The 21706-nt window shown below is 33.4% G+C and overlaps 1 protein-coding gene across 1 annotated transcript in view; it reads right to left on the bottom strand.

The window, feature by feature from the left end:
• Positions 1 to 21706, bottom strand: part of LOC146540294 (phosphatidylinositol-3,5-bisphosphate 3-phosphatase MTMR3) — a 53171-nt gene that overhangs the window by 17184 nt on the left and 14281 nt on the right. Inside the window, exon 2 of the mRNA XM_085198609.1 lies at positions 19766 to 20171. Within this exon, the coding sequence (XP_085054735.1) occupies positions 19766 to 19909 (144 nt within the window). The 5' untranslated portion in view covers positions 19910 to 20171. The remainder of the gene's footprint in view (positions 1 to 19765; positions 20172 to 21706) is intronic.

Below are 21706 nucleotides of genomic sequence, written 5' to 3'. Positions count from 1 at the left end.
GAAAATCTCGTTTTAAAAGAGTAATGTTATTTATTTATTGATATTCAATATTAAGCTATCAATATATAAACATGCACTTCATAGAGCACAAGGGCCGTGTCATAACAAATGTGACTTAATGTAAACATTTCTTATTAAACAAAGGAAAAAACCGTTCAATTATTTACTTTAATTTTAAAAACGACGCCTGTGGGGTGTGGGTTTCATTCTGCGAATTAAATATTCTCCCGCTCTGGTGACTAGGCTTCACGCTGTATCCCGCACACAGCAGGGTAGGCGGAGGGAACCTAGTGTTATCACACTTCGTTCCCCACTAGGCAAAGAGCAGCGTCGAGTAGTGCCTCAAAACTTCGGCGGAAAGTGGAAGGCGGAAGTGACTTAATGTAGTCGTGTAATCTTAAACAGTAGGTTCCCTCCTACTCTGCTACGCACGAATATAAATAAAAAAAATGAAAATATTAAATATTTCATTTCCACGAGTGGAAATCGAACGCACAACCATGGTATTCACAGTCACACCGTGCACCACCGGGCAACAACGACGGCCTTTAGGGTCCGTTTTCTCTGAATAACAAAACAGAGGAATACAACACTAAAATATAAAATAAAACAAAGAGAAATTACACTCCATCCGCAAAACACATCGAGCAGGGCTAAAATTCTCAAATCAATTGTCACAGAACGAACACGTACAAGACGACACAAATAGAAACTCGTACTGTTATTAAACTTAAAGTTATCAAAACGTCCCGAACCTTCATACTACAAATTATAATAATGTCTACATAGAAATTGGTAAGATATGAAGAGGAGCTGCTTTCTCTTTCTGATTTAAGTTGTTAGAGAAAGAGAGATATATTATTTATACACGTTTCGTAACAAACATAATTATAAATAAGTAAATAGTAATGTTATTGTCTATATTGAAGTAATTTATTATATAAGATTTCTTTAACTTCACGCTGTATCCCGCACATGGCAGGTTAAGCAAAGGTAATCTGGGAAACTAGTTCCCATTAAGGTAATTCCGTTCCCCACTCTCCGCCCAATTCTAGAGGCACTTTGTGATAATTCAACTTTCCTGCATTACCAAAACCAGGAAAAGAAAATATGAAATATCTCATTTTCTTCGCTTTGGCGGAACTCAACGTCGCGCTTTGTCTGTCAGAACGAGGAAATAACTTAAACATAATCATTATCGTGAGTGGGCATCGAAACCCACAATCGTTGTGTTTACAGTCAGACTAATAGATATAGTGATTTAAAAAGAAGTCTTACAAGTATAAACCTTCCTCAATAAACACAAGCGTGTTGTATTAGCGTAGTCCAAGCGTTAGTTCAAATACAAACAAAATGCTAACATAAAATATAATATATAGCACTAAAGTACTTGTGCAATTTATATAAGAAAAAATGCTTATTTTTTTTTATATTCCATCCTACCAGTGTTTCATCACTATACTTTATTTAAATGTTAATAAAAGTTTTTCATTGTAACTAATGTATCGAAAATATTAAAATCCTAACATATGGTCCTTCGAGCCGGATTTGAACTAGCGACCAATAGATACGGTCCACAAAGTTTGTGTAATCAACAAATTAATATAAACTCAGTATAAATATGCGAGCTTAAAGCTAAAAAGCATAAACTATGTACAACTTTCAAATTATGTCGCTTTAATTACAAAGTTTTCAAGTAAAATTTCTTGAAAACTTTCATACTTACCACCTCCTTGGTGATCGTTAAGCTTTTAACAAAGACAAGTTTTGTTGGTTAAAGCAAGAAATGAGAAGTTACAATTTTATTATAATTCGACTAGTTATGTTATTTTTCTTTAGCAATAATAAGTAATTATTTCCCCATTCCTCAGGATAGACAAAGGTAAAACCTAGTGTAAAGACAGGCTGTTGATATTGTTGAACGTAACCCAACATTTAAATTAATATATAAATAATTTCTAATTGAAAAAAAATTAATAAAAACAAAAACCAATTAACCAACAAAAAAATTGTCAAAACAAAAACAAGGCTTTATTATAATAGATGTTTTGATAATAATTAAGCTACTTATCAACCAACGGATAAGGTCGACACAAGGTTGGTGTTTATATATGCCATACATACATTAAATATGTATAATAACCGATTTGTAAATAAGATGATTATGGGTTAATTCCGATAAGGAAGGTCAGAAGTGAGCATCTTCTGGTCTTGATATAAAATGGGATATTCCAAATATTATTGCTTTTTGCAACTGTTTTCAACATTTTAGTTCATTGTTGCGATGGGATCAGTCAGCCTAGGAGTTACTGGACCCAGCTGCTTCCAGGGTGCGCCACGAGGAGGCGAAACCTGGATTTTCGTCTAAATTCGGCAAAAAGTGGGAAACGGAGTGTCTTAACACTAGGGTCCCTCTGCTCATCCTGCGATTTGCGGAATACAGAAATAAAAATGGCACAAGAAACACATCGGACACACAATGAACAAAAAAATAACTATTTATTACTATATATTTTTAGTAAAACAAACAACTTATTACTTCACATGTCATTGCGACAAGTAAAAAGCAGCGTGCCAACTTTTGGCGCCGGCGACGGCCGAGTACTATCTTTATAATGTGTAGGTCACGCTGCACGCGTTTATTTAAAGATTATCAAAATAAAACAACTTTTTTTTTCCAAGTTCATACAAACAAAAGTTATTATGCAAAAAAGCAACTTCACTCTTTTTCCCGCACAGGACAGGCAAAGGGTTAAGACATTTTGTTTCACCCATCTTCCGCGAAATTTGGCGGAATTTAACGCCACTCTACCTAGGCAATGCAAAAGTAAAATCCCTTGGAATAGGAATCTAATATGTAACCATCGAGCTTATAGTCAGGCGCTAGTCTCACTGCGCCCGACGACGGCGTAAATGTTATTAATTATTATCTTATTATATGCGGATGTTATTTTTACATATATTATTCTGTAATATATAATGTCTTTGGCCTTGTACCAGATTCGTGATGAGATGAGATCGTAAGAACAAATTTAAAAATATTTATTTGTATAGGAAATGTTTCGCGACATCATAAAAAAATATATGATATGATTTATCAAAACAATATTATCAATCTGTGGTAGTGGTAGTGGTTTTGAAAAAAAAAAAACGTTTTATTATGGAACAACTATATCAAATTCAATTATAAACACGGCATGTACATAAAAAATATCCACATACCAAAAAAGAACGCAGTTTAATACTATTAACCAAAAAAAAAAAATCTATTAACTAATAAAAAATTGACATTTGTCTGTAAAAACACATACCTACTATCTAAATATCTATCTATGTTATATTTTAAGCTTAGTAATAACCTTCTAATAGGACATTCTCGATACAGAATTGCTAAAGGTTGCATTCCAGATATGGGCGACAAGGAAATGCAAGCTTTCGTCCTTGCTGTATTATTTAGTTATACGAGATTAGAAAAGCGGAATTCTTTTATATTTCTTTAATAGGTCATTGCAAAAAATATATATGTAAGGTCAATGAATGCATAAGATTAATTTATTTATAAATTTAATATGATAATATGAAATGATTGAGGTCAATTGTAGCGCAGTGGCAAAAGGGTGGGTTCCCATAAGAGGAAATTAAATATAAAACATTTTCATTTCCCGGCGTTGAATTCCGCCACTCAACGAAATGTGTAAAATAGAAAAGTCTTAATGGGAATGGAGTGTCTTAACACTAGGTTCACTAGTCACGATACAGCGTGAAGCAGAAAAGAAAACATTTCTTTGATATTCAAAATCAGCAATTTGTAATTTCAACATAAACTGCAGGTGGCAATTTCTTGTTTCTAAATTTAGCTGTTTACTCATACCATCATCAATGTGCACGGTCACTGCCGAGATAAAGGCACAAAGGATAAAGGAAGCTGCGATGAAAGATACGATGAGGCCAACAAAGAAATGAAGACATCTATAAGTATTAATAGAACAAGGCGTGTTGCAGTATATAGATAACCTTCTTGCATAACTTAAAGGTATGAATCTTACATAAAAACATAAACTGTAGTAGTAATAAGTAGTGTTTTACTAAACAACACTATATTTTAGGATGAGAACAGACACTTACAGAATGATCAAAGTTGAGAGAAAGTAGTGGGATATGACGCTATAGTTATTTATTTTATTTTACCATATCCAAAACACAGATATTTACGTAACTAGGTAGATATTTGATTACAAAAAGCCACTCCAGAACAGAATCTACTACCTCAACAGTTACGTAACAATACAATTTACAATTGCATAATAAGTAGGATTTTCATTATTCTATATCTTCGATACAGAACGCAGTTTCTAATATTAGATATATCTAATCATATAACAACAAAGATATATTTGTTTGATATATATACAAACATATACAGAAGATAATTCCCATCAAAAATTATTTCATTAATTATCATTAATGATAACGTAGTATATGTTATCATATCCTATCAAAAAAATAATTATGAAATTAGAGCCAAGTTAAATGTTGAGTAATAAGCTGTTCTCAACTTCTAGAGAGGAGATCTCGGAGATCTATGTGAGGGCCGAGTTCTGTATTCACTTTCGATAAAATTCAAGCTTTTTTTCAAAATATTTATTAATAATTATCATAGTACCAACTAACCTAAAGCCGCATACTGTCTAAGATGACGCGAGAAAATACTTAAAAGATTCCGTCGAGTGGGAATGTTGATCTATGCATATTTTGGAAACTATAAAGTTAAGAATGTGTTCGAACCCCTCGATATATTTCAGTAATAAAATTTATTACGTATTTTTAAAAAAAATTAGCTTGAAGCTGTATCCCGCAAGAAGCACCTGAGGCAGGAAGGAAAAGGAAACTTGAATTAAGACACTCCTTTCTCATTAAGATACTTTCGTTCAACACTTTCTACCGTTTTCTCGTGGCATTGCGTAACGAGTGGCAGAACTCAACGCCGTGCTCTGTACCGCATTGTTGACTGAAAATATTTAATATTTGATTCCCCCGAATGGGAATCGAAGCCACGACCGTAGTGTGTATACACTACGTCGCACGCTTTTGCCACGTGTCAAGACAGATTACTTAATTGTTTGTTATATTATATTTATTAACATAATAAATAAATAATTATTTATTTATAGTGCAATGACGAATTAACAGTGTGTCAACGTAACTTATGCCACGTGACTTGACACGCCTTTACCTCGTGCATCTCCACCACTACAGTGTACAAAGTAGCTGAGAAAAATTTGTCATTCCATATTTAATTTTACAGAGCTTTATTTAATGAAACAAAATTAAATTGATTTTGTATGAATATAAATAACTATATACACTAAAAAACGATTAAGTGCATGCAATTTATAAGCCTATAAATTCAAAATTTACAAAAAAAGACGCTAATCGCTGATAATGTAGCAGGGTTAGGCAGAGGGAGACTAGAGTTAAAACACTGCGCTACCCACTTATCGCCCAATTCTGCAGGCATTGCGTGTTGAGTGACGGACCTCAACGTCACGCTTTGGTCCCATACAACAGCGAAGAAAAAACAAAAATATTAAACATTTCCTCAAGTCAAGGGAATCGAACCCACAACCCATCACATTTACAGTCACACGCTCCTGCCTCCGCCTTACGACAGACCTCCTTACACCCCAGAATTCATTAACCATAAAATACAAGCATCTATATACAGAGGCAACCACACACCAAGCCCCGCTTTCTCGGTTAATTGGCGTAACATTCCAACGCGGTGATGTAACCAGCACCACACGTGATCACTGAACGTACCGTAAATACAGCCTACGGCGAACGTGAATCACGGCTAAGATTAAAAAATGCTTTAAAGAATTCTTTACGATTTAATGGGTATATAAAAACATCGAGGCCAGTCTGCCGCAAGGACAGACAGGTTGTAGATTCATTTCCTCCAGAATTCGGCGAAAAGTGTAGAACGGAAGTCTCTTAATGGGTACGTAGTATCTTAACACTAGGTTCCTTATTCGATGTACCCTGCTATATGCGGGATACAGCGTGAAAAATTGTATACACTTATACTAGGTATTTAAAGATATTTAAGATGATAAAAAAATATGGAACACTTTATGCTCATGCAACGAATAAAATTGAAAAACTATTTGAATAAATAATATTTTGAGTTCAGATATAAAATATAAAGTTTTTGTTTATGCAGAAGTCGCTGGTACAAATTGCATTTAAATTTAATAATAATACAAAATTATTAGATTATAAATAAGTATATAAGTAACTAACTATAAATAAGTATACATAATCAGTATACAAATACGAACATTTGTGAAATATAAACAAATATATGACACTTTCCTGTCAGATGTCATACACCGTCTACTACACGCGATATAGTGAGTGCATTTTAAATTTAAAAATACTCTGGGGAACGTTCATACAAATGTAGAACACGTTAAAAAACAGTCGGTGCTCTAGTTAGATAAAAAATTGAAACATTCACTACGCATATAAATTTATATTTAAAAATTAAACCCGCATCACGCTATATCCCGCACAAACACAGCAGGATAGGCAGAGGGTACCTGGGCTTCGTTCCTCACTTTCCGCCTAAATCTGAAGACATTGCGTGTTGAGTGGCGCAACTCAACGCCGCGCTTTTCCTCGATACCAGAACGAAGGGAAGTATAAATTTAAATAAATATTCCATTTACTCGAGTGCGAAATGAACCCACAACCAGTCGCGTTTACAGGCACACATTGTTCCCCTGCGCCACGACTGGCCTAAAATATTTAAAAACGGTTAAAATAGGTTTTATTACTAAAACACAGGAATTCCACGATAAAAAAAACACAATAAAAACTTGATAATACATAATTTACAATTTTAATTCCAAAGCAATGAGTAATACTGATAATAACTAGCTGGGATAACCCAATGGCGACGTTCGACCTTGAGGCAATATTTGATGTAAATATCAAATTAATCGTGCCTGTGTAACAAGGTGTGGGATCGATTCCCATACGGGGGAATTAAATATTTAATATTACCATCACCTCACTCTGGTGACGAGGCAAATAGCGGTGTTGAGTTGTCACTTGTCACTCAAGACGCAATGCGTCAAAATGGCGGAAATCGGGACAGAGTGTCTTAACACTTCAATAGTTTTCCTGGTTTTCATTTTTTTCCACTTAAGACTCATCTATACTAATATAATAAAGCGGAAGAGTTTGTTTGTTTGTTTGTTTGTTTGAACGCTAAGATCTCTGGATCTACTGGTCCGATTTACTTTGTTTTTGTTTTGTATGAAAGCTGCATTCTTCAGAAGTGCTATAGGCTATATAACATTACATTACACATATATACTAATATATTAAAATACTTTCTAATTTGACATGCAATTTATTCTGCCATGTTAATAACAACCGTCGTTGCTAAGCACCGGTTTGCAAAGTTTCTTTGTTGTTTTAAGAAAACGTCACCCAAAATGAACTTATATATTGATATTCATCCTTATAAAAATAAATATATTATATAATATTTAATAAATATTCTTATAGTTCAAGCAGGCGTAGCCGCGTCCGGGTCCACTAGTTTAATGATAAATGGCAAAAATCTACGTACCCTTACTGCTCTTTACAGTACGGTCTACTAAGTCGAGGCCATAGTCGTAGTATATGGCTGATTTTTAAAACTTTTCTTCTCGAGTAAACAATGCCCGCCACAGCGGCCACGACTTGTTGGTCGTACTTTATTTAAATAGACCAAAGGACAAAAATATTAGAAACATTAATATACCCTCAAGCGAAAATCAAACTCACAACTATCTCGTTCAGTTAGACAACTGCGTCACAGCGATATAACACGAGTACGTAGAGTTCAACCAACTTCGATTAATCTATTACATTTAGTATTCACAACGCCATGTCGTCGTCGTGGAATATTTTGTATGTAATTTGCGGTTAGCATATCAAAATAATTGCGTTCAAACTAAAATAATTAATAAACCCAGCGTTGAGTTACGCCGCTCAATATATAATGCCGCGAAAAGTTCCCTTTTACCCTTCTGCGTGCTGGATACAGCACAAAACTGATAAAAGAAATCTTAATGTAAGCAAAAAATAAGGAGAAAAGAACAAAGAAAAAATTAAAACTATTTCCACAGAATTATATTTAGAGATTAAGCTTAAAATAAAATACATGGCGAAACTTATTTAGAAGTAATCTCCTAGTAATCTCTGATACCCACAAGCAAATTGGTATGGTGGGTGTCTGTCAATCAGTATTAAATGTAAAGTATCAACCGCCTCCAAGCTTATTCTCAAACTTTATACTTAACAAGATTTGAAAGTCATGATAAACTGAGATAGTAATATAGATAGTAAATAGGTGATTTTTTTTGTGATTTGGTAACAATACGAAGGGCGGCGTTAAGCTCTGCCGCTTAATAAGCAATATCTCGAAGATTTGGCGGAGAATGCGTAATAGTGTCTCAGCACTAGGTTCCCTCTACCTAGCCTACTATATGCGGGATTCAGAGTAAAGTTTATTGTTGCAAAAGTTAGAATAATCATTTACTGTCTAAAAACAACTTAAAAATCTTTTAGTTTTGTCTGTATCAGTTTTTGGCAAATCATGACTTTAATTTTTTGATATCAAATACTTTACTATATATTTGTCATATAGGTAAATTTCCTTACAAAGAAAATAAACATAAAAAAATGCACTATTTTAAAAAAAGTTTTATTGCATTTTTAAAGATTGTTGATCTTAAATTTAATGGAAACAGTAAATAGAGATCATAGGTGGGTGTAACACCCACTGCGCACGTTGCCACACACCGGGCCAGCCTTAAAAGGATAGTCGCTATAAGGACTGATAAATGAGTCATGCTTTCTTTATAAATAAATATTTTATTTATATTTTATATTAAGGCCATCGTGCCCCAGGGGCATAAGGGAAAATGGGGAACGGAGTGCCCTAGTTCCCATAGGTTCCCTCTGTCTGCCCTGCTGTGTGCGGGATACAGCTTGACGTTGATTATGATTTAATTTTAATTTAGATCTGTTGTTACAAAATGTTGCCATAAAAAAGGTTTCAAACTCCCAAAGTTATGTACCCAAATAATGTGTTTAAGTATGTATTTATATATTTTCATATATATATATATATATATATATATATATTTATATATATATGTATGTATGTATATGTGTATGTGTGTATGTGTTTGTGTATGTATGTATATGTGTAGGTTTATTTTTATAAGTGTATATATTGTCGTATCTATAATAATGACATACTCAGTGCACCTCTTCCCATTTAATTAATGATCTCCTCTACCCCAAGGTTGCCTGGAAGAGATTGCTCATTTAGCAATAAGGCCGCCTATTGTACTATCATAACAATATTATCTCTCCTGATTGTGATACATGTTTGGTGTACAATAAAGAGTATTTTACTTTACTTTTACTTTACTTTACTCCCCAACTTTCCCTTACATTTGCGCCATATAACATAATTTAATTATTTATTAAAGAATACTTTAAATTTAATCAAATTTAGATTTAGCTATAAACACTTCCTTATATACTTCAGATAAGAATTTCATATCGAATGGACAAGAAGGCCTGCCTTATCAATTTATCATTGTTTTTATCCGAAAAATACAAAAATCTGTTCAATATGTACAATCGTACAATATTTTATCATTTATATAATATATCTTTAAAAGATAAGATATGCCCACACCCATTTTTCATATCATTCCGTATTAATTTAACGGTATTTTGTTGTTTCTTGTGAATTTCAAGCACGATATTTCAAAATTATTTAGTTAAAAGTTAATTGAGTAGGAAGAGGCCAGTCGTGGGCAGTCGCAGGTGCATAAGCGTGTGACTGTAAACGCGACTGGTTGTTAGTTCAATTCCTGCTCGAGGAAATGAAATATTTAATATTGTCATTTCTTAGCTGTGGTGTCCTCGTGTCATGTCGTTCCGCCACTCAAGAAGCAATGCCTTAATGCCTCTAGAATTCGGTGGAAAATGGGAATGGAGTATCTTAAAACTAGGTTCCCTCCCTAAGTACCCTGTTTGATAAAAAATAAAAATTCGTAAAAAAAAAATTATTCACGCTATAGTATACTCGTACATCTATATTTTTTCAGAGTCACATTTTTATGCGATACTTTATACATTGCAACGAGAACCTGGAGTCCAAAGCACTCCGTTTTATTTCCGAACTATTTATTTCATCAGAGCAGAGAAATTAAAAATATAATCACACCCCCAAATAGGAATCGAACCCACAGCCATCTCCCCCCAATCCCCACCTAAACAACTTTACAACTACTCTATAATACCATCAATATCTATACAGAATACCAATTAAGTTGGTAATACCAATAAAAAAAAATAAAACAAACCATTCAACCGACACGTATTTGTACAGACATCAAAATTATCGGCTGGCGGGAGGGCGATATAGCACGACCAAATTAAAAACACCGACCTTGTGTTCAATGTTGTAATCATACGAGCTGTTTTCACAAATTAGTCGGTTAATAGTTTTTTATGTAGTTCAATCACCTCGATGTCTACTAGCGTTGTATCGTTGCTCAAACAGTTGGAAGTTACTAGAACATTTTATTAAACCAAATAATATGCTTCTTTAAATTATTTTGATAAATGAAAACCATACAGGGAAGACAATTTTACCATATTTTATTGTATTAATACATTTAGTTAATATAGAGTAATTGAATATAGTGTTTTATTGGAGTGTCTTAACACTAAATTGCCTCTGCGTTTCTTGAAGCTGTTTTTTTTTAAATTTTAATAAAATAAAGTCGTCGTCGTAGAGGCACAAGCCTACGAATGTAAATGTGATAGTTATGGGTTCGATTTTCCCTCAGGGGAATGAAATATTTAATATGTGTGTCTCCTCGCTCTGGTAACAAGGTAAAAAGAGCAATATGGCGAAAAGTAGGGAGTGGAGAGTTTAACACTAGGTTCCTGGTTCCCTCTGCCTAAAAAAAATTAAATAACCTTACAAGAGAAGAAGCCTAACAGAAATTCTTAATAAAGAAAGTATTAGTAATATTTAATAGTATAATTTAAATAATTTGATATTTCTTTAGTTACAACTTTAAATAAACACTCGTGGTTTACTACAAAGTAAACCTTGCTTGTATACGTCAGCTGTTCTTGAAAGACGTCATTCCATGCAAATCTTTTTGATATAAGTAATGGTTTTTTTAACGTTATCGCTATCGAAATGTTCCTGTGTAATTTTTATATGTAAATTTATGTTGTAATAAAAAGTTAAAGTCAGACAAACAATACTGAATTATTTTGTTAATTGCCAGCTTACAAACAAAGGCCTATTGAAATTGTTTTTTTTTAAATTTAAATATATAAACACGATAAATTACAAAACCAACAAAAAGAATATAATACAATTGATCTCTTCAATAAATATTATATTAAAGAAACTGCATAAATTTGTATCTAAGAGGGTCTCAAAACGAAAGAAACGTTTCAGAGAACAATTACTAGTAGAAGGAACCAAAAACACAATCCATTCCCCACTTTCCACCGAATTCTGGAGGCATTGCGTGTTGAGAGGCGGAGCACAACACCATGTTATCTCAAAGCGAAGAAAGTTCAAATATTAAACATTTCACTTCTGCCCTCAAATGGCAATCGAACCCCAACCCGTCACGTTTACAGACACACCAAACACATACACACAAACACATCTTCACTCAACATAGCCAAGTTATCATAAATATATCTATATATCTATCTATCTATCTATATCTATCTATCTATTCATAAAGCAGTCGTACTTGCAAGGACGGCCGCGCGTCGGGCCGCGGTTGGCCAATCGCGGAAACGGCGAGGCGAGCCCTCCCGCTTGCGTCACGTACTATAGTAGAAGGTGCCTACTTGGTTTGTAAAGAGTGAATGGTTTTTGTTAATGTACAAGTTGATTTGTTAGTCAATGTTCTGTGAGGGTATTTGCTGATATTTAGTTATTATAGAACTGGGGCCTTACTCTTGACGGCAATCGCTATTCAAGATTGACGTCTAACATTGGACAATCCAATCCTGCGGCGACGTAGTTTTGGTACTCTTGAAACCAATATTGTCAATGTTGGATTACTATTTTCTTGGTCAATCGTAACGCCGTTATAACTGACAGTTAGTGTTGTACACTTTATACCGATAACTCCGCGATACATAATAACCATGCATTCCTCCTTTAAAAAAATTATTTACATGCTCGTTTTTTCTAAAAACTATAATAATAAATCATATTTATTTTGTTTTACTTAAAAAACAACGAAATCTTTAAAGTCGTTCTTAAAAATGGATATATTTTATCTGTATGTCTAATGATTTACACTGTTTTTATGAAAAAACCCATTTGATGTCTATATCTGTCTTAATATGTTTATGTTTACAATTATAATAAATATATTTCTACAACCGATGTGGATTTAGGCTATAAATAAATTTTTAAAAAGGTTGAAAATGTTTAATTAAGCAAAGTATTACATAGTAACAAGAGTTAAATGCTATTGAAGCTCACGCAAACGAAAATAAAGGGTTGTTTTTATTTGAAAGAAACACACAAAATTGTATGTTAATGGCGCTCAAAATTTTTATATTTAAAGAAAGATTTATTATTTTGGGTATATTATTAGTCCATTACGTAAAAGTTTTAATAAAAAATGCTTTACTACGACATGTCTTTTTATTATAAGAATATTTATACCATTATCATATTATGTATAATATCATACAGCTTAAGGCTATACATTAGTGCCATAAACAAGTACATAAAATTTGATTATATTTTATTGTATAAAAAGACAAACTTTTCCCTTTAACTATATAAAAAAACATACAAACATCATTCTATTAAACACTGACAGACTCATAATTTTGACCTTTTTTGTAAAATTTTGATTAATTCAAAATAATTAATTTGAAAAACTAATATAATTTATTTAATTTGTTTCTTGAAATAAAACAATATAGTACAGCAGAATATAATTTTGTAATAAATACATAAGTACATTTTTACTCGGTAATTCTATCAAGCAATAGTAATTAAATATCAATGTTATTTTATATAAGTTTATAAGAACATTCTATGTCTTGCAGCATCACTCAGCTATTTTTTATTTTAAGAGTAGTGTTCATTTTTAAACAAACATTGTTAGGCAATATCTTAATATTAAAATAAAAAAATATAAATTTATTTATAAAAACTTTTTTATAACTCCTGGATTAAAATAAACTCATTTTCTGTTCCTTTCCTTCATTTTGCAGCTATTATAGGTTTTTACTACAGTCAGTTAGTTGTAATGTTTGAAGTCCTCTACTTCTTCTGCCTCCAAGTCTTCCAATCCATTTCTAGGTAATATTTTATCACATATGCTGTCACTTGCAATATGTGTTATTTATTTAAAATGCCGCACCCTAGTGTTCCCATTCATGAACATAATTATTTATTTAGATTGAGCAAAAATGTGAATTTTGGTGAAATATTCTTCTAAAGTTCCTGCAAGCTGCATCTACATCTAGAGGTCATCAAATATCAACTTTTAAGCATACATAGTCACCTATAAAATGATAATTACTATTATTACATGTGTCTAGTATTATATTTACTATAGTAGTTGATAAACTATTAAGTACCAATGATATATTAGTACTTATTAAATATGTATTTTTACAAAGCAAATACATTTTTTCTGTGATAGTATTTCAATGAGGTAAATAATATTTAATTGTGTGCTCATTCTAATTGAAATTCCTTCAAAAGATGAGTCCACTGAAAATATACTTAAATCTGTATTACACATATGAAAAATAAATACTCAGTGATTTTGCTTTTGCACTTTAATTAGCAGTTACTATTTATTATATATATAGATTAATACTTAACTTACCTAGTATTTTTAAGTTACGGTCATTAATTTCTCTTTAGATTTTTGGGCTTTATGTGACAAATTCTACTTATTTCTTCGTATCACCTCCATAACATTTTTAGACATTGAATAGTTTTAATTTTCCTTTAAATTTCGCGAATCGACGCATATTTCGTTATTATTTAAGGTCTAATTTATATATGTTTCCTTCAAAACACAATACAAAACCATTTTATTGCCGTTTTCACGAGAAAAATAACAAATCAATCTCTAACAAGTTACTCTTTAGCTATTGACTAAATTCACAATTCCTTTCCAATTTTAGCTGTCATTATAGCTGTCAAAATCGCGCCAAGAGTACCAAATATCACAAAATTGACAATCCTAACGAATTTTTCCAATGATTTTTAGTTAAGGCAATCGACAGGCCGATGGCGCTACTGGACTTGCTTTCAAGAGTACCAAATGACGTTTATTCTTGATTGATAGTTGGATATTGCCGTCAAGAGTAGGGCCCCAGTTGTAGGTTCGATTTCCACGTGGAAAAATATTTAGGTAACATGCACTACCTATACTCCATACACAGAAGGAAACGCAGAGCTAAAAACTAGTTGTAATTCTTTTGTTCTTCTTAGTTTTGAGGTAATAATTTTAGTGAAACGGTAGTAAATTATTTGACATTTTTCACCGAACTCTAGAGATATTGCGTGTTGAATGGCGAAACTCAACGCCGCGCTCCAGACCTTGACAATAGAACGAAGATATGAAAATTTTAAATACTTCATTTGCTCGAGCGGGATTTGAACCGACAACCTGTCACGTTACAGTCACAGACGTCGCGCAGAGCGATTCTACTACTATAGCCTTCCATTCAAAACTCATACCTAATATAGTCATTCAACCGCCGCCAAAACAATGTTCTGTTTAAACGTCCATACATACAAATACAATATAAAGGGTCCTTTGTGGGAGTATGATTCATCCAGAGCACTCCAGACCGATCCAATGATTATTATGAAATTAACTAACCCTGCAAATTGGCAATTGTTGGGTTTGGATCGTTAAATTATATTATGAAAAATGTATGTAAGTGGGTTTTTTATATTGTCTGAATCATTGTCATCAGACATCGTAAGAAATAAGGTTAATACAGGGGCCCCTTTAACAAAGTAAAAGTTGTTATGATTTTATTCTTAACGGTTGTGACAAAATATTTGTGAAAAACTCAAGTATTTGCAGGTTTTAGGTGAATAATTCCTCTTTTTTCATCGTTGGAATATTTTTTGCCAGCTTCATCGCTCACAGCAGGGTGGGCAGCAAAAAAATAGTAAATTCTTCTCTCCGCGCTTCTCCACTTCGCTACACAAAATCCTCAAAAAATGCTTTCTAAACTCAGGATTTTCGTCCGTCAGTCACTCGGTTGAATTACAGAGAAACATTGTATATTTAATAATGACTCTACAAACAAATATTTCCCAACTAAAATTTTACTTAAATCTAATAAAAAAGAATATAGATAATACAGGGTGAGTCATATTGAACTTTCCGGTTTTAGAAGGACGTTGCACGAAGAAGGGAAGGAGTAGAAGGGTGGGGATGGTGTCATTAGACGCGCCATGACATGCAGTTTTAGTGTGAGCAATGGCTTGGTCGGGACAACATCGTGCGTTCGTAGTTGAAGAGTTTATTAAAAATGGCGGCTCCGTGATCACAACACAGCGTGCGTTCCGTTTACATTTTGCTATTGGTCGACGTGATCCCATTCCCACTGGACCAACAATCAGAAATTGGGTATCAAATTTTAGAGCAACATCATCAGCATTAAAAACAAGACCACAAGGCCGAATTAGGACGTCAACGTCAGCGGAAAACGTGGATAGAGTGCGGGCTTCAATTCAACAATCCCCTCGGCGTTCTGTTCGGAAACATGCCGCTTCACTAGGATTATCTTTCAGTAGTGTCCGCAGAATACTGCATAGAGACCTTAAATTTCACCCATACAAGATTCAGGTAGTGCAAGAATTAACAGTTAGAGACTTAGACACACGAACAAATTTATGCCGCGACATTCAGCAGATCCCCCGCACTGCTGTTTTGATCTTCAGTGATGAGGCACATTTTCACCTCGCCGGAACTGTCAACAAACAGAATTTTCGATACTGGGCTGAGAATAACCCACGAAACCTACACGAACGACCACTTCACAGCCCTCGAGTGACAGTGTGGTGCGCTATTGCAGAGTTTGGTGTGTGGGGTCCCTATTTTTTTGAAGAAGATGGTCAAGTCGTCACAGTTACCTCTGCTCGGTATTGCGACATGCTTGAAACTTTTCTGAAACCGAAATTGGAGGAATTAACGCAGAATCATGACAACGATAACATCTGGTTCCAACAAGATGGTGCTACAGCCCATACATCCAGGCGTTCAATGGAAATCCTGCGACAAATGTTTCCCGGTCATCTCATTTCTTTGCGAGGTGACGTTGGGTGGCCGCCGAGATCACCTGATTTAACCCCCTGCGATTTCTTTCTCTGGGGTTACCTGAAGGAAAAGGTGTACACGCATCGTCCCCGAACCATCGATGAACTGAAGGCTGCAATCACGGAAGAAATCAATGCTATTCCGCTGAATATGACTCGACGAGTAATGGACAACTTCCGGGAAAGGCTTCAGCCGTGTGTGGTCAATGGAGGTAGACATTTACAGGATATCATTTTTAAAACCAACTAAATTAAAACTGCATGTTATGTGCTTTCAAACAATAAAATAATTTTTACTGCATGTCGCTTTGTTTTTAATACACACCTTATTGAAATCGGAAAGTTCAATATGACTCACCCTGTATATAAAAATGTTACTTCGTAAGTTCATTCGTCTTTTTCTACAAAATCCAGCTCCCTTAACATAATAAAAGTAAAGACATAATACTCCCTTTGTTGAGGTGTCAATAACACTTTATGCGTGTTAATATCTTTGATGATGTCATTGAATTTTTTTTCATTGTTTAGACTTTAGAGCATGAGTGCGTACAAAATTCAATTTCCTTTTATCGATTGTTATTTTTTGTATTCAAAATTAACTTGTCTTTGTAAAGTATATTTAAAATAAATAAAGGTTACAAACTTTACTTATAGCTATTTGAAATCTATACATATAATGAAATCGTTACTGATTGCTGTCTGTTCATGAAAAATACATGAAAAAAATCTACTATTGCGGGCATATGTCAATGTGATAGAACCAAAAACATTTTTTATTTTTGTCTGTGCATTTGTGCACGCTAACCTTGAAACGGCTTAGCCAATTTCAATGCAGTTTTCACTACTGTATTTAGCAAACTTCCTACAACATTTTATGTTAAAACAAACATTTCAACCGGGTCATAAATAAATACGTTATATCAAAGTGATAATGTTATTAGAACATTAAAGAAATTCAGATTATTAAATTATGTAGTTCAAGAGGGCCAAGCCGCGGGCGGATAGCGATCCCTAACTCATATAAATTAGTTACTTTACTGTTCCTGAGATAATTAGTTATGACAGATATATAAATAATATTAAACCTACGTAATAATTAGCCTTTGTCCTTCTTCGACATCTTAAAGCAAAACATCATTAGAAGGATCATGCATCATCAGCTTGAAACAACTAACAAGTATTTATTACCAATATATATGAATACTAGTGGACCCGAACGCGGCTACGCCTGCTACGCTATATGAATATTTATTAAATATATTTATGAAATTATTTTCAGTTTTCAGTACAGAGATGCGTTAAGCGAGCTCATTTTGGGTGACGTTTTCTAACAACAAACTTAGCAAATCGTTGCTTAGCAACGACAGTTGTTATTAACATGGCGGAATAAATTGCATGTCAAATTAATAAGTATTTTAATATATGGGTATATATCGAAAATATTACAAATATGAGAAAAAAAGTATCCTATGTTCATCCCGAGACCCTCAAGTATCTCTATATGAGTATTTTATCACAATTAAATTAGCGGTTTAGCCCTGATTGCGTAAAAGACAGACAGACAGACAGACAGAGTTACTTTCGAATTTATAAATAGGTATGGACTAGAGGACCCGAACGCGGCTACGCCCGCTTGAACTATACGAATATTTATTAAATATATTTATAAAATTATTTTCAGTTTTCAATAATTTTCAATATTCGTTAAGCAAGCTCATTTTGGGTGACGTTTTCTAACAACAAACTTTGCAAATCGTTGCCTAGCAACGACAGTTGTTATTAACATGGCGGAATAAATTGCATGTCAAATTAATAAGTATTTTAATATATTGGGGTATATCGTAAATATTACAAATATGAGAAAAAAAAGTATCCCGGGACTCTCAAGTATCTCTATATGAGTATTTTATCACAATTAAATTAGCGGTTTGGCCCTGATTGCGTAAAAGACAGACAGACAGACAGAGTTACTTTCGAATTTATAATATAGGTATGGATAGGTACAATAAAGCCATCGTAGCGTAGGAACACCAGCGACCAAGCGACTATAAACAATATGGTTGTGGATTCAATTTCCACTCGCGAGAATGATATATTTAGTATTTTCATTTTGTCGCTCTGGTAACGAGATAAAGCGCGGCGTTGTGGTCCGCCCCTCACCACGTAATGGCATAACATTTCGGCAGAAGGTAGGGAACGGAAGTGTCTTAAAACGTGAAGCTATTGCTTACTTACTTAACTTCACGCTATATCCCTAGCGGGGTAGTCAGAGGGAACGGAGCGCCAAACGCTACGGTCTCGACATACCTCTTTCACCTCGTCCGCTGTCGTTAGCGTGAAGCTATTAAAAGTCGTTTTCGATGGTCCTAGGTTCGATTATCGCGTTAGATTAATTCATCTTTTACTATTTAAACGAGCTTCAGCATAAGCATTCAAAAATTACGCAATGCCACCTAGGTATTTCAACTTTTTTATGGTCATGGGTCAAGGGTCATGTGTTTTGTAGTACTGTAAGTAGGTATTGTTGTGAATAATCATATCTTGTATAGTCATATACAATTTGATGCTAACAACGAATATAGAAGTATTTTTCTATTAGTTATTGCAAGCTTATAATAATATAAAGATTTTTTTATTATCCTGCTATATGCGGGATACAGCGTGAAAAGCTGAAGAAAATAGAAAACAATAAAAAAACTAATTATATACATTTTGTGGACTTCATTAAAATTCATGTAAAGTAGTTTTAGCTCAAAAAAAAAAATTGTGATATATAATCGGCTGAAAAAATTGTAAAATTTAAAGTCATATGAGAGAAAACTAATAAACACCATAGACCATAAGAAAAAGGGAGTTCCCCTAAATGAACGAGCAGACAAGGGATCGAGCCAAGTCATCATTTCAAGGCAAAATGGTAGAGTATTACGAGACTTGCAAGTTTTATTTGTCTACGGCAGTGCGTGGTTAGAAACAAGTTGAACTTTCTCTATTAAGCAACTACGACTGAAGCGAAGTACTTACCGATTAGGTTATGCAAGAAGAAATCGGGTGATTTACATTATTTTGTACTTAAAGAATAAAATGGATGATAAATTCTAAACTTGGTTTGCACCATGTGGTTTGAAAGTGGGGGAATAATTGTAGGTTTTTCCCTCGATTCAGTTAAAATTGCCATGTTAAAATTAAAATTATTCTGAGATTTTTTTATTATTTAATACATTTTTCTTAAAACAATCAATTTACACAATTTACATAGTATTTATAAGTTAATTAAATAAAATATAATTTTAATACCTTAAATTAACCTTATTAACAATAATTTACCTGTTTATACTCTGGTGTGGGAGGCCTCGGGTACTTGGAGGCGAGGCGGGCACCCGCGCCGCAGCCCTGCGCGGCGGGCGGCTCATCCTCCGGATAGTACAAATGTACAAAATCCTCAGTGTCCAGATAAGTATTGATCAGCATAATCCGTTACAAAAACTAATGTCTAACCAAATCAGACTTCTTTCACTAAACACTACTTTAACTCACTAAGTAAGGAAGCACAATGTCTCAAATGTCCATTTGTTTCTATCCATTTTTTTCAACGGATATAATAACTATATATTTATATATATTATATTATGTTATATTATAAATATATATTATGTATAATAAATAATATATAATTTACGTTCGCAACACTTGTATAAAATCACATTTGCACCGCGATTCACACTTTGGTCTTCTGGAATGAATAAATGCATTATGAAAAGACGGCTTCGACATGGCACGGCGTTTTGTTACGTCACTCTTGTCTGTCGCAAACGGTTGCTAAGTATCTATTGTATATTTGTAACTAGTATTATTTCAGGCCGTCTAGATAAAATCACAGATTATAGATTTTCAATTACACTAAAAACTATGTTTAGGAATAATTAAAAGTTTAAAAACTAATAACACGGTTTTTCAACGGAACATATTAATAAAACTATATATTTACTAGTAGGCAATCTAAGGCTCCATCAGCCTTCTTCCAATTCCATCATCAGGTCAGCTCGATGGTACGATTATATCGTATTGTCATCTGATCAACATATAGATGCCAAATTTCTTGACGATACATTAAAAGTAAATGTAATTTAAATTCTTAAATTTTATTACTTAGTTACGGCACGTACTAAAAAGTAAATATATTATCATCTACAAAAAAAAATGATGACCTTGATAATTCTTGTATACAGTTTACATTAAACACTAATAACCTATGCGATAGAACAAACAATCAATTTCATGTAATGCTGTGGATTGCGCAATTTGTTGTAAAACGCAGCACGATGGCAACACTAAACTCTTGAAACACAAGGTTGTGTCAAACTCAGAAAAAATGGTGGACAATAGTCGTTTTTTTTTTGTTATTATACGATTTTATTTTAGCTATCTAATTATTCTGTTAGGTTTTTTTGTTTATGCCCCAGTCCTCTTCTACATCTTGGTGAATTTTTAAATCTTATTAGACAAAAAAAGGCGTTTTCTTTTTTGCGACTAAAGCGCTTAACTATAATTACATTATAGTTTGACAAGATTAAGGGATTGGGCCAAATGGCTCTGGACTTAAAAACGTGGCATCCTAATTGTTATATGTACGGTCTAGTTATCGATTTAGAGAGTACGAGAAGCCAGTGTAATTGTGACAAGTTGTGAGTTTGATTCCCACTCAACGAAATGAAATATTTAATATTTTCAATGGTAACGAGGCAAAGCGCGGCGTTGAATTCCGCCGCTATGGGCGGGATACAACGAGAAGCGTCTAAATTTATTGTTACAACTGTATTTCTAAAGTCGATGTTAATTATATAAAAAAAATGCGTTCACGTGCGAATTACTACACATACCAATATTAATATATACAGCTGCATATTTTTCTAAGGCAGGATAAATTATTTGCGGAAAAACGTAATATTACTTATAAAATACATGGTTCTATATAATTTTTGTAATGATAGTTAGATTTATTTAGGATATTTGCGTTTATGTAAACGTTATGTCTAATTGGAAGGCGGAGTTGAGTTCTGCCACTTGAAACGCAATGTCTCAAGAATTAGATTAACAGGTTCCCTTTGCCTATCCTGGTATATGAGGAATACCACGTCAAACTAAAAAATAAACCTAAAGAGCTAAATTCTAAGCGTGTGAACAACACTATAATAAAAGCATATTAAATCCTAACATTATTAATAATTAATAACAGCGAATTATTATTAGCCTAGTAAAGGTTAATGA

Source organism: Heliconius melpomene, chromosome 2, assembly GCF_056956725.1.
Source record: "Heliconius melpomene rosina isolate 202511_hmr_F chromosome 2, ASM5695672v1, whole genome shotgun sequence".
Classification (NCBI taxonomy): Eukaryota; Metazoa; Arthropoda; class Insecta; order Lepidoptera; family Nymphalidae; genus Heliconius; species Heliconius melpomene.
The sequence above is the reverse complement of the archived record's forward strand: the minus strand, read 5'-3'. Positions and strand labels throughout refer to the sequence as shown.